The sequence below is a fragment of the Chrysochloris asiatica genome, unplaced genomic scaffold (assembly GCF_000296735.1).
Source record: "Chrysochloris asiatica unplaced genomic scaffold, ChrAsi1.0 scaffold00301, whole genome shotgun sequence".
Lineage (NCBI taxonomy): Eukaryota > Metazoa > Chordata > Mammalia > Afrosoricida > Chrysochloridae > Chrysochloris > Chrysochloris asiatica.
In genome coordinates this window covers 1,252,753-1,266,738 of record NW_006408819.1, presented here as the reverse complement: position 1 = coordinate 1,266,738, position 13,986 = coordinate 1,252,753, and the positions used below count along the sequence as shown (strand labels likewise).

The 13,986-nt window shown below is 42.0% G+C and overlaps 1 protein-coding gene across 1 annotated transcript in view; it reads right to left on the bottom strand.

Moving 5' to 3' along the window:
• GABRE (gamma-aminobutyric acid (GABA) A receptor, epsilon) overlaps positions 1 to 10,382 on the bottom strand; it is a 19,693-nt gene extending 9,311 nt beyond the window's left edge. The window contains exons 1-3 of the mRNA XM_006874788.1: positions 10,327 to 10,382; positions 7,590 to 7,804; positions 7,117 to 7,184 (exon numbers count right to left, since the gene is read on the bottom strand). Of these exons, the coding sequence (XP_006874850.1) occupies positions 7,117 to 7,184; positions 7,590 to 7,804; positions 10,327 to 10,382 (339 nt within the window). The remainder of the gene's footprint in view (positions 1 to 7,116; positions 7,185 to 7,589; positions 7,805 to 10,326) is intronic.
• Positions 10,383 to 13,986: the final 3,604 nt, after the last annotated feature.

The window sequence follows — 13,986 nt, the reverse complement described above, 5'->3', positions numbered from 1 at the left end:
CAGATTGAATACTACTCACTGGAGAGTCTACCTTCCTCCAGGCCCTCTGGATCTAGGTTCCCTCTTGAAAGCTTGTAAGCCAGTTACTTCTTGCCTTTATAGCTCCCCCCCACCCCCCATTTTGGGTAGCCAATGTCCACGTTGCCCATCACATAATTCACAATAAAACATTTAAGGAAAAAATAAAAAAGTATACAGTTTGTGTCACAGCAACCAGCTAGGGCCCAGTTTTGTCTTACAAGTGAGAGTAAGATTCAGAGGGTGTAAGAAAAAAACGTAGTACTTGATTACTAAACATGAACATAGAATTGTGTCAAGGAAGAAAGAACAGGGAAAAAAAAAAAAAAAGCAATAGACACTGACTAACACTACAGAAACTGAATGCGCCGGAAGAATGGTTCTAAGAGAATATAGAAGGAGGGAGACATACCAGATTCCTTTGGTAATTATTTTCACTTCTTTTTCCTACAGAGTTGTTTCCACTTATATTCAATTTAAAACAAATGTTAGTGGACTTTGGCTGAAACCTGCCATTCTCTTCTTTCTGTTAGTTGGAGGAATGTTGTTGTTGTTAAGTGCTGTCGAGTCGGATCCGACCTATAGCAACCCTGTACAGGGTTTCCGAGGCTGTAAATCTTTACGGGAGCAGAACGCCTCATCTTTCTCCCGCGGAACGGCTGGTAGTTGCAAACTGCTGACGTTAAGGTTCGCAGCCCGATTCGTAACCACTAAGCTACCAGAGCTCCTTGTTGGAGGAATAGAAACTAGTAGCTGCCTGCAAACTGCTCAGTGATGCCTAGAAAAAGGGGGTGAATGAAGCAAACCAAGTCTCTGACATTGAGTCTTATCTATCAGTGGGCAAAGGCCCCTTCCAAGCCACTGGCGTCTTTCAAGTCAACATACCCTTTGCAAAGAGGAAGGCAGCATGTGTTTGGATGTAGTTATTTTCTGTTTTCAGGTGTTTCTAAAAGATAAAGTGACATTCCAAAATGGATAGCAGTCTGGGAAGAAACAGATCATTTAGAAACAGATAGGAGATGGTGGCTGAATTGCATGGACTGAGCTCATCCCCTCATCATTCCAATGTAGGGCTGTACTACTACTACGTGGACTAGATCACCACCCTCTCAACATCCACCTTTCCATAACAAATGAAAGATCCCAGCTCAAAATAGTTTTGAAAAATTACAAATACACTGCTTTGATTGTAGAGAGTGAAGTTTCCCCTTTCAGCTTTTATTTGAGGAGCACAGGTATTAATTAACCTCAATTCTTCATTCTCCAGAATTATATTTTAAAATTTACTGCTTTGAGTCACAAAAGAAATGTCTAGTTAGTCTAATGTTTTTAAAACAAGATTTTGTTTTGTTTTTGTTTCCCCTTTCAAACAAAAGCCCCTACCCTCTGAATGTGTGTGTGTGTATATGCAAAGATAGATCCACTATGATTTGATCTACAGATATTTCTTATCCCCTAAACACAAGGTCAGTGGTTCAAACCCACCAGCCACTCTTTGGAAACCCAACGTAGGGTTGCTATGAGTCAGAACCAATTAGACAGCACTAAATACCACCACCAGTTAACTATGTATTATATGAAAAAAGATGCTTCATAGGAAGAAGCATGGTAGTGGTGGTATGCTGTGGAGTCAGTTCTGACTCATAGTGACCCTGCACAGGGTTTCTGAGGCTGTACATCTTTACAGGAGCAGAAAGCCTCATCTTTCTCCTGCAGAACAGCTGGTAGTTTCAAACAACTGACCTTGAGATTAGCAACCCGACGAGTAACTACTAAGTTACCAGCGATCCTTAGGAAGAAGCATAAAAAGTGACACATTTGCAATGCTGGATTATGAGGAGAACAAAGAGACTGCAATACAGCAGCAGGCAGTTTGGGCATCAAGGATTAGAATAAGCCAGGTCAGAACCCTGAGGGCTAGAGGGTAGGTAGTCCAGTCTCCTTTATTTTTGGTAACAGAAAGGGACCTGTCCAAAGTCACACACGTAGGTAGTAGCAGCTCCAGGATATGCTTGCATAGTACTGTTACCATGGCCTGGACCTGGGATTGCCTTCATTGGTCTCCCTCCCAGATCTTACTTCACTTACACCAACAATTCCTTTGAGTACCAAGGTCCAAATTTACTCTGCAGAATCCCTTGGTCTTTCCTGAGTTATCTTACATCAAATGATGCATGACAATTTGAAACCAACCATCGAGGAGGTCAGTAGAGCCCTAAAGAAAAGGGAAATTCCTGCTTGGCTTTACTTTCCAGGCCTGGGCTGGATCACTCAACAAGCAAGATAAGCATGGGTCTACTTGTGCTTGCCAATATATAGTGAACAATTTCACATGGGCTTCACTACAAGATACTTACTTGCTTACTGGGTAATCTGACACTGCCCTAGGCATGATGAGAGCAGTTGCCTCTGGATGCACTGAGTGCATTGGGAAAGAACAAAGCTTTGGGAATTGATGGAATACAAAATGAAATCTTTCAATAAACTGATGGAGCGCTGAAGACACCCACACAACTATGCCAAGAAATTTGGAAGACAAATAACTGGCTAACTGACTGGAAGAGATCCATATTTGTGTCCATTCCAAAGAGAGGTGACCCAAAAGAATGTGGGATCAACAGACAATATCATTAATATTACATGCAAGTAAACTTTTGCTAAAGATCATTTAAAAACAACTGCAGTCAAACACTGACAGAAAACGTCCAGATGTTTCAGAAGAGGACATGGAACAAGGGATATCATTTCGGACATCAGATGGATCTTGGCTGAAAACAGAGAATGCCAGAAATATGTCGACCTGTGCTTTATTGGCTATGCAAAGGCTTTTGATTGTGTGGATCATGACAAACTAGGGGCAACATTGTGGAGAATGAGTATTTTGGACCACTTAATTGTTCTCATGAGGAGCTGTCCATAGACCAAGAGTCAGTTGTTCAAACAGAACAAAGGAACATTTATTTATTTATTTTACTTAACAAAGGATTAATTAATTAAATTAAAATTTAATTTTAATTAAAATTTAATTTTAATTAAAATTAATGTGTGAAACATGGTTGTATTCTTTCACCATACTTATTTCATCTGTATGCTGAGGAAATAATTTAAGAAGCTAGATTACATGAAGAACATGATGTTAGGATTGGAGGAAGATTCATTAATAACTTTCAGATGATACAACCTTGCTGAAAGTTTAAAATGACTTAAATTACTTACTGATGTGTATTAAAGACCTTTGCCTTAGTATGGGTTGCAATTCAATGAAAAGAAAACAAAATCCTGACTACTGAACCAATAAATAATATCATGATAAATGGAGGAAAGATTGAAGTTGTTAAAGACTTCGTTTTGCTTGGATCCACCATGCACACTCATGGAAATGTCATCCAAGAAAAAAATTACATACTGCATTAGGCAAATTGCAAAAGACCTTTTTAAAGTATTCAAAAGCAAATATGTCAGTTTAAGGTGTACGGTGCGCCTGACGCAAGCCATGATATTTTCAGTTGCCTCATATGCATGCAAAAATTGGACCATGAATAAGGAAGATCATAGAAGAAGTGATGCATGTGAATTATTGGGTTGGAGAATAATATGATAAGTACCATGGACTGCCAAAAGAGCAAACAAATCTATGTTGGAACCGGTACAGTCAGAATGCTCCTTAGGTGCCAGGATGTTGAGAATTTGCCTCTCATAGTTTGGACATATTATCAGGAGGAACCAATCCCTGGAGAAAGACATCACGCTTGGTAAAGTAGGAGTCAACAAAAGAGGAAGATCTCCAATGAGATGGATTGGCACACTGACAGTAGCAATATGCTCAAACTTAACAATGATTGTTAAGACAGCACAGGACCAGGCTGTTTTTCCTTCTGCTGTGCATAAACTCACTATGAATTAGAATCAACTTGATGGCACCTAACAACAATAACACCAATTGTAAGTGAATTACACATCAACTGGTAACCAAACAACACCAAACCCACTGTCATTATGTTAATTCCAACTCACAGAAACCCCATAGGACAGAATAAAACTGCACTATAGAGCTTCCACAGCTGTCATGTTTACAGAAGAGGACTGTCACATCCTTCTCCTGCTGAGCAGATGGCATGTTTGAACTTCCAAACTTTAGATTAGCAGGCCAGTATTTTAACCACTAGACTACCAGGACTCCTTACTAATGACTAGTGATTTAATTTGCTCTCTGTTTGAAAAGAGAGCTTTGGATGTACAGCTCAGTCAAAATTCTAGAAAGCTAATCTTCAGAAATTGCAGAAATTGGCCTGCAATAGTCACTGCAGCTAGAAGCAGCCTTAGAAACTGTTGATGCTTTGATGGACAGTCATTTCTAGACTGGCCACTGCCTTCTAAGCTCAGCCTGAGTGTTCCAAAAGTTTGGCCAAGAGATTAGTAGAAACATTTGATGACAATCCAATAGCTGTGGGCTCAAGTTTTCCTAGTGGAAGCCAAGTTCTCAAGGGAAGGCTCCACCTGAACTCTACATAATATCCAGTTTGCTACAGGGTGCTGAAACTGTCCTTAACAACCACACTAACTGTGTCACAGAAAGTTGGGCACTCAACTTCACTGAAATTCCTGAAATGTAACCCAAGTCCTAATGACAGCTCTGGAAAGAGATGGTGTAAAAATACCATATCATCAGTCAATCAAGACCAGGGGCAAACTGTGGAATAGACCATTGATTGCTCATATGCAAGTTCAGGCTGAAAATGAAGAGAATGAAAAAAAGTGCATGAGAGCCAACACATGACCTGAATTTAGAGATCACCTCAAGAGCAGATTTAATACATTGGACACTAAAGACCAGAAGAGTTGTGGGATGACATCAAGAACATCATACAGGAAGAAAGCAAAAGGTCGCTAAGAAAACAAGAAAGAAGAAAAAGACCAAAATGGATGTCAGAAGAGACTTTGAAACTTGCTCTCAAGGATAGAGATGCTAAAGCAAGTGGAAGAAATGAGGAAGTAAAAGAGCTGAACAGACAATTTCAATGGGAAGCTCGAGAATACAAAACAAAATATTGTATTGAAATGTGCAAAGATCACAATAAAAGACCACTCTCAACATTTCTCAAGCTGAAATAACTGAACAAAATATTCAAGTCTCAACTTGTTACATTGAAGGATTCTATAGACAAACTATTGAATGATGCAGAAAGCATCAAAACAAGATTGAAGGAATACACAGTCAATGTACCAAAAATAAATGGTCGATGTTCAACCATTTCAAGAGGTAGCATATGATCAAGAGTCAATAATTCTGAAGGAAGAAATACAAAGTATAGGCAAAGAACAAGTCTCCAGGAATTGACAGAATACAGATTGAAATATTTTAATAAAGTAAGGCAGCACTGGAGGCACTCACTCATCTATGCCAAATAATTTGGAAGACAGCAACCTGGCCAACTTATTGGAAGAATGCTAAAATCATTGATCAATATCATCTATATTGGAAGACAGCTACCTGGCCAACTTATTCAACAGAATGCTGAAATCATTGGTCAATATCATCTATATTTCATGCAAGTAAAATTTTGCTAAAGATCATTTAAAAACAGCTATAACAGTACACTGACAGGGAACTGCCAGGGTTTCCAGCAGGATTTAAGCCAGGATGTGGAAAGAGGGATATAATTACTGACATCAGATGGATCTTTGCTGAAAGCAGAGAATACCAGGAAGATGTTTAGCTGTGCTTTATTGACTATGCAAAGACTTTCTATTGTGTGGCTCATGACAAGCTATGGATAACATTGTAGACAATGAGTATCCCTGAACACTTCATTGTGTTCATGAGGAACTTGTTTATAGACCAAGAGGCAGTTGTTTGCACAGAATAAGGGAACATTGAATGTTGTAAAATTAGGAATGGTGTGCACCAGGATTGTATTCTTTCATAGTACTTAATCTGTATGTTGAGCAAATAACCCAAGAAACTGGGTTATAAGAAAAAGAAAATTATACCAGGATTGGAGGAAGACTCATTAACAACCTGTGATATGCAGATGATAAAATCTTGCTTGCTGAAAGTGAAGAAGACTGATAAAATACTGATGAAGATCAAAGACCAGAGTCTTTGGTCTGAGTTGCATCTTAATGTGAAGAAAACAAATTCCTAGCCACTGGATAATAAACAACATAAATGAAGAAAAGATTGAAGTTGCCAAAGACATCATTCTGCTTGCATAAACCACCTTATACTCATGATAGCAGCAGTCAAGAAATTAAAGGACGTATTGCAATAGGCAAATCTGCTACACAAGGCTTCTTTAAAGTGTTGAAGACAAAGATGTCAGTTTGAGGACTAAGGTGCACCTGACCCAAGCCATGGTATTTTCAATGATCTCATATGCATGTGAATGTTGGAAAATAAGGAATACCATAGAAGAATTGATGCACTGAGTTATGGTATTTGAAGATAATATCAAAAGTATCATAGACTGGCAAAAGAACAAACAAATCTGTATTGAAAGAAATCCAGCCAGAATGCTCCTTAGAAGACAGGATGGCCGGGCTTTGCCTCTCATACTTTGGACATGTTATCAGGTGGGAGAAGTAAATCATACTTGGTAAAGTGGTGAGTCAATGAAAAAGAATAAGGCCCCCAACAAGATAGATTGGCACAGTGGCAGCAGCAATAGGCTCAAGTGTCACAAAGATTGTTAGATTGGTGTGGGGCCAGGCAGTATTTCGTTCTGTTGGCACCTAACAACAACAACTGACATTCGGACAGTAGAGGTGAAAAGTAAAGAAGTAATCAGGGGGAAATAATAGAAACATTCTCATAGCAAAAACTGAAAACTGCAGACATAAATAGCATAAACATAAGAAAAAGGACATTTTATTGTTGTGTTTAAAGTTGCTTTATTATTTTTAGTTCTGGAGGTTCTCTTCAGGTTAGTTAGTAACTTACCTTTTTCTAGTCTCATTCTCAAGTCAGTGCTGGTTCAAATCTCTCTCTAAAATGTTTGGAGTGATTACAGACACACAAAAAGAAAACACAAGCATGTGGAACGCCCTTAGGTCAGCAACCAAGACTAGGAGATACTGTAATCAAAGATGAACACTCACCATGTCCAGGGTAGAGAGAGGACCAAGGCTGTTGACTGAGAACTGAACAGTGACCACAGTTGGCTTCTCTGTAAGGGAACAGAAGTGACAGAGGATAAGTGTCAAACAGGACTGTTGGGCAAGTAAGGAAGTAATCAGAGGGGAAGAAAAGGGGAGTCAGGCAAGACAGAGTCTAGGCATTCCACCCTATTTCTTTCATTGTTCTTTGATGGCAAGACTATATTCACGAACTGTTAAGCTTTGGATGGACCTTGGATATCAACCACTTAGTCAATTATCACATTTTGTAGTTAATCAAGGGAAATAGTATTGCTGAAAGTAGAGCTAATATTACTTACCTGTTGGGTTCTTGTCCATGTGCATGGCACCCTCACTTACACCCTAGGTCCATTCTTCACACCTGTACCCTTGACACTCCCTCTGCTCCCCACAACACACTGCCAGTTGGGAAAGACCTTTGTTCGACTACTTACCACCAATGCCAGGGCGCAGTTTATGATCATAATTGTTCAGTATGGTGTTCAGGATCTGAGAGGCTTCTGTACCTTTGGAAACTCTGTGGCCAGTAACAGGAGTTTTTGTTCCCTTAGTGGGGGGGGTTATTTTTTTATTCCGTGTCTTGGGGCCGTAGAAGTCATCACTACTGCCAGAGATTCCCTTCTCTGACTTGGCCTGTGGTCCTTCGACCCTAGAACAAAGAAAGAATGAAGGTTTGGAGAAAAGAGGATTCTGTCACCCAAAGACTGCCGTCAGCAAAGGGATGGCTGACAGGCATCCTGTGTGATCTCACAGTCAGGCACCACAACTAAAATACCAATAATAATAAGATCTAAAAATGCCAATGTCTGAAACTCTCTTCTGCTGTAAGTAGTCAGGGACATGCAACTTTTGTGGGAGACAGTGATGAAAGGGGGGCCCCCAGGGAGCTTCTGAGGGCCTGGCCATGTCCCAGACCCCTATTTGAGTGTCTTTCCATGGGTGTGTTCATTCTGTGACAATTCATCACCTGTACGATCATGTATATGTTTCCTTCAATAAAAAGTATTAAAAAAAAAAAAGTCCCATCTTTTTATATACAGACCTGAGTTGCATCTTGATTTTGAAAAGTAAACTGAATTAAACAAAAACAAAAAACAAAACAAAACAAAAAATTTTACAATTTAACCAGGGGAATTTGAACACTAATTGAATAGTAGAAGTCTATGGAAATTATTCTTATATTTTAGTGCAATAATGATATTGTGATTATGTTTTAATTAATCCTTATCTTTTAGAGTATGCTAAAATAATTACATATAAAATGATCAGGTATCTGAAATTTACATTAAAATAATGTAAATGAGTAGGGATACAGAGGAAATCAGGAAGGCCTTGAGTTGCTAATCCATGAGCCTGGAGATGGGTACATGGTATTTCACTCAGCTATTTAATCTACTTTGGTATATTTTTGATACATTTTCATAGTAAAAAATGTTGTTGTTGTTGTTGTTTTTGTTTTAGTAAGCCAACAGCCAAAATGAGTCAATCTGTGGTGGGAACGCAGGATAGTGGTTTCCTTTGGGTAGAGCATTGTAGTGGGTTGTGGAAACCCACTAAGCTGTTCACACATGATTTCAGCACTTTTATATCTGCATGTTACACTTCCAAAGTAATTTTATTAGGGGGGAAAAAAAGCTATCAGATCACTTGCTCCCTAGGACATGGGGCAACAAGGTAGGACATGTGATCTTGGCCCCTGTGTTGCATATTATTTATCTGAAGTGTTTCAATTCTGAGATTACTTAACCTGGCATACAGATAAGCCAAGTGTGTGCTATTTCTCATATTTGAACTGGCTAATTGGCACTGAAAGCAAGGCAAGAACTGTACTTGGGAAAAGCAGTTTCCACTTTTCGATACCACATCCACATCCAGAAGATGTCTTGCTTTCCTGAGGTTTCTCAGGTTCCCCATGCCTCAAATGGAGCAAAATCTCTGAACACAAACACCCTCCCCCACTACATCTGAGGAAAGAAGAAGGAAATGGGATACTAATTTTTCTCTTTTTTTCCCCCAAATCAATTTCTTTCTTCATGTAACAGATGGAGAAACTGAGACCGGGGGGGAGGGGGAGTGAAAGATTGTGCCCCAAGTCACTCAACTAATAGGAAGCTAAGCCTGCACCAGCGAGGTTTTTGCTGTGGTATGGTCTTGATGTCACAGAGAGTGTAAGCCTCAGTTCCTACAGCCCATTTTCTTTGTAGCAGCCCCTCTCTTCTGCTTCCTCCCTGTCCCCCTCTTTCACTCCTTTCCCTGGTGAGTCACTATGTCATCTCTCTCAACTCATCTAGAGAGCTGTGGATGACTGGAAAGTCCTAGTGTGGATTCAAATGTTTACCACTCAAGCCCCAGTGGAGGAGGTCAGCCCTAGAGCCCCATGAGCCAGCAGGAAGCTACCCAGTGTCTCCCTGAAGAGTTGACACAGACTAGTATTGTCAGAAGAGAGAGAGATGAAACCCCTTCTCCTCAAAACAGAGAAGCAATACAAGGCCAGCATCATGGAGACTTCCAGAGAATGTAACAGACATAGGAACTTGTGACAGTTGACACCTTTCGGGAAAACATCTCTAAGACAGAAACCTTATCAGCACAAGCCCAGAGGCAAAACAGTCTGCTAACTATTGGAAGAGGGGGCTGAAATTCAGGCCCTCAACCACAGACCTCAGAGATAAACACCCCTAGCCCCTGGCTACTAGAGACTTCCAGAGGTGTCTAGGACAGAGAATCAGGGGAGACTAGTGGACAAGGGAGCTATTGGGAGTGAGAACAGGATGGGAAGCAAATCAAGTCAGAGTCCTCGCCAGCCCAGAGTCTAGTACTTAATAGGCGCTCAAAACCAAACGGAGCAGCAGAGAACAGGCTAGCCAACACTCCAGCATTTCTGGAGGCTCCGCTCCTGCCTGAGCTCTCTACAGGCGCCACGTTCCCCTAGTCTACTTCCAGTGTCGCGCTCCTGCTTAGTCCAGGACCTCGAGATGTTTCCATATTCCTGCTAGAGACTGGACTCGGGAGGGAGTGGAATGAAGATCGAGAATCCAGAGACGGAGCCGAGAGGGAACTGGCATCCGCCTTACTTCTAGAGAGAACTATTGGAGGTTACAGGGTGTCCAGGGGCTAGGGAGTCAGCTAAAGCCTGGCGCCAGGGGACTGGACCCCCGGAAGGAGACTTACCTATACTGGAGGAGCATGCACACACCCAAGAGGAGCACAAGAACTCTGGGAGACATCGTGGGGGGGACCCGGCGCGACCACCTGTGTGGAGGTCGCTGCTCTTGGTCTGCTGTTGTTCAGCAGGAGCAGGGGAGGGTTTTTGCTCTAACTTTCACTCCTCCCATCGCCACGCCTCCAGACACGCCCCCAGCCCCCACAGCTCAGGCCAGACTCAGGCTGAGCGCTGGCACAAGCGTGGGCGGGGCTCGGCAGGAGGCTGGCTGTCGCCCAGCACAGAATGGCTCCTAGACTGGGACAAAGGATGCTGACCCATGGCAGGCTGCTGCGGAGCAGCGCTGCGGGCACAGCCTCTGCTGTCTCATCCACCTGTTGCAACTCTTCACTTCTCATCCACCACCCCGGTGGGTCTTTCCCCCTAAATGCCTCTCAGACTTTCTCCCCTCACTCTACCCTGGTCCTAGGAGAGTCTTAGCACCATCCTTGGCATTGGAGAGTAAGAGAGAGCTGAGTAACTTCCTAAGGTCGGTCTCCCAGGGAGTTGTTACAGGAGAAAGCATCAGCAGTCAAGCAGGTCCAGGTAGTCCATGGAATACATCCTCTAAACCGAGGGAGACACACACCCAACATGGTTTCCAATTCAGACTCAATGGTCTTGGTGTGACCTAGAGAGGGCCTGAGAAACTTCCACAGCAAAAGGGGTTCCAAGGTGAGGTCAGAAAGAGAAAGAAGACTGCACGGAGTGGGTGGGGCATCTCAAGAGCTTCAAGCATCCTTGGACTTCATCTTCCTTGCCTAGACCTCAGGATCACATTGAGGGAATGGGGCTCAAAGATTTGCTTAGCTGTGTGATCCATAGCTAATAGCAACCTCACCTGTTGGTCTCAAAGGCTGTGTGGATTCTGGCCCAGAAGCTGGACACTTCCCCCCAGCACTCCTACGTGTCATTTTCATAACTGCATGAAGTAACAAATGGTTTTCTTGGGTATTTCTTTGTGAGCTTATTAGGGTGGATTTCCCCACACTGGAGTAAGTTCTATTACCCAGAAAACCCAAAACATTGTCTGTCTGCTCTCTGTATCCCTATAACTTAGAAGAGTTATGGGCACAAGCAGGCATTCAACAAATATCTGTTACTGCACTGCGCATCTTAATGTCATTGTGCCTATTGGGACCCAGGGCACACTTGAGGTGGTTGGAGGGGGATGTTCAGTGACAAGAAAAGGCATCTTAAGATCTCCCACATGCATACATGTCCTAGCACTGGGGCAAGGTGTACTAATGGGTGTGTGCCCTGGGAGGCTGGCTGTCTTAGATGTGCTGCAGAACATTTGTTGTTGTTGCTGCTAGGTGCCATCAAGTCAGTACCAACTCATAGCAACCCTAAGCACAACAGAACAAAACACTGCCCGGTCCTGGACCAACCTCACAATTGTTGCTACGCTTGAACCCATGGATGCTGTCACTTTGCCTATCCATCTCGATGGATTGTGTATGTGCTCCATTTCTCTGACCCTCCATCTTATCAAACATGATATCCTTCTCCAGTGAGTGGTGCTTCCTTACAACATGTCCGAAGTATGAGAGATGATGTTTGGCCATCTTGGCCTCCAAGGAGCACTCTGGCTGCACTTATTCCAACACAGATCTGTTGGTTCTTTTGGCAGCCCATGGGACTTCCAATATTGTCCTCCAACATCATAACCCAAAAGCATCAATTCTTCAATGGTTTTCCATACTCACTGTCCAGCTTTTGCCTGCATATGAAGACACTGAAATGCCATGGCTTGGGTCAGGCACACCTTAGTCCTCAAGCTAATATCTTTGCTTTTCAATACTTCAAAAAGGTCTTGCGCAGAAGATTTGCCTACTGCAATACATCCTTTGATTTCTTTACTGCTGCTTCCATGAGTGTTGATGGTTAATCCAAGAAGAATGAAGTCTTTGACAACTTCACTTTTTTCTCCGTTTATAAGAATGTTGTTTATTAGTCCCCTGGTGAGGATTTTTGTTTTCTTTACATTGAGATGCAGTCCATACTGAAGGCTGTGGTCTTAGATCTTCATCAGTAAATATTTTAAGTCCTTTTTGGCAAGCAAGGTTGTATCATCTGCATATTGCAGGTTCTTAATGAGTCTTCATCCAATCCTGATGCCACACTTTTCTTCATATAACCTAGCTTCTCAGATTATTTGCCCAGCATAGAAGTTGAATAAGTATGATGAAAGAATGTAACCCTGTCACATATGCTTATAAATTTTAAAGCATTCAGTGTTCCCACATTCTGTTCAAACAACTGCCACTTGGTGCATGTACAGTTTCCTCATGAGCACAATTAAGTGTTTCAGAATACTCATACTTCGCAATGTTGTCCATAGTTTGTCATGATCCACACAATCAAAAGCATTTGCGTAGTCAATAAAGCACTGGTAAACATCTTTCTAGTCTCTGCTTTTAGTTAAGATCCATCAGACATCAGCAATGATATCTCTCATTTCACGTACTCTTCTGAATCTGGCTTGAACCTCTGGAAGTTCTCTGTCAATGTATCCTTGAAGATTCTCCAAGTATTTGCTCAATATACAAATTGAATAAGCATGGTGAAAGAATACAGCCTTGGTGTACATCTTTCCTTATTTTAAACTATTCAGTGTTTCCTTGTTCTATTCAAACGAATGTCTCTTGGTCTATGTATAGGTTCCTCATTAGCACAATTGAGTGTTATGGAATGCCCATTCTCCACAGTATTGTCCATTGCTTGTCATGATCCACACAGTCAAAAGCATTTGCATAGAGAACAAACAAGATGGCCGATTGGGTGGAAGTGCAGTAAAGGACCTCCACCAGCAAAAACACAGAATACCCGACCAAGCAGGCTCAGGGGATGGTCCCAGAACTCTAAACCACATATAAAGGAATATTTAGAAGGTTGGAAGGCTTACAGCTGGGGGAATTTGTGGCAGAAGCAAGAAATCCATTGCTTTCTAATTCAAGATGTTCAGCTGCTCCAGGAGCCGCCATCTTGGGTGAGACCATCTTGGGGAAGGATCGGAGCAGCCACAGACGCCTGGCAGAACCGCAGAGATAAAGGTGTGTCAATTCTTCTCTTTTGGGAACTGTTCATTGGTTCCTTGCTGTCTACGCACCTCCATTCAGGTGACTATAGGGGTGCCTGAGCTAGTGGGCACCCCAGCCCCACCCCTGGAGGGTTCTACTACACATGCACACAATCTCCTTGAAAATTAAAGAGGCAGTTTCCACTTAAAACCAAACGGCCATAGCTGGCCCTGAACTGTTTACAACTAGAAAAAAGGCCTTAACAGAGATTGTGGAGTGGGACAAGCAGAAAAAAAGGAAATAGGCTGAAAATAAAATCTTAAATTACATCGAAATGACCAACAGTGGCATCTTGAAATTTCTCAAGAAAAACAGTGAAAAGGGAAGCCCATTTCCTGATCACATCTACCTGGAGGCAATCAGAATGCATAAAAAATACCCATCTGAGTATTAAGGCCACAGATAACCCCTGAAGATGCCCAAAAAACAGAAGCAGATGACCATATCTGCACATGTGCAGAAATGAGATAAAGTGACTGAGGCAAATGAGCTGGAAGTAGACCTACACTCCATACTGGAAGATGGGCAGGCTTTGGAAATGCCTGA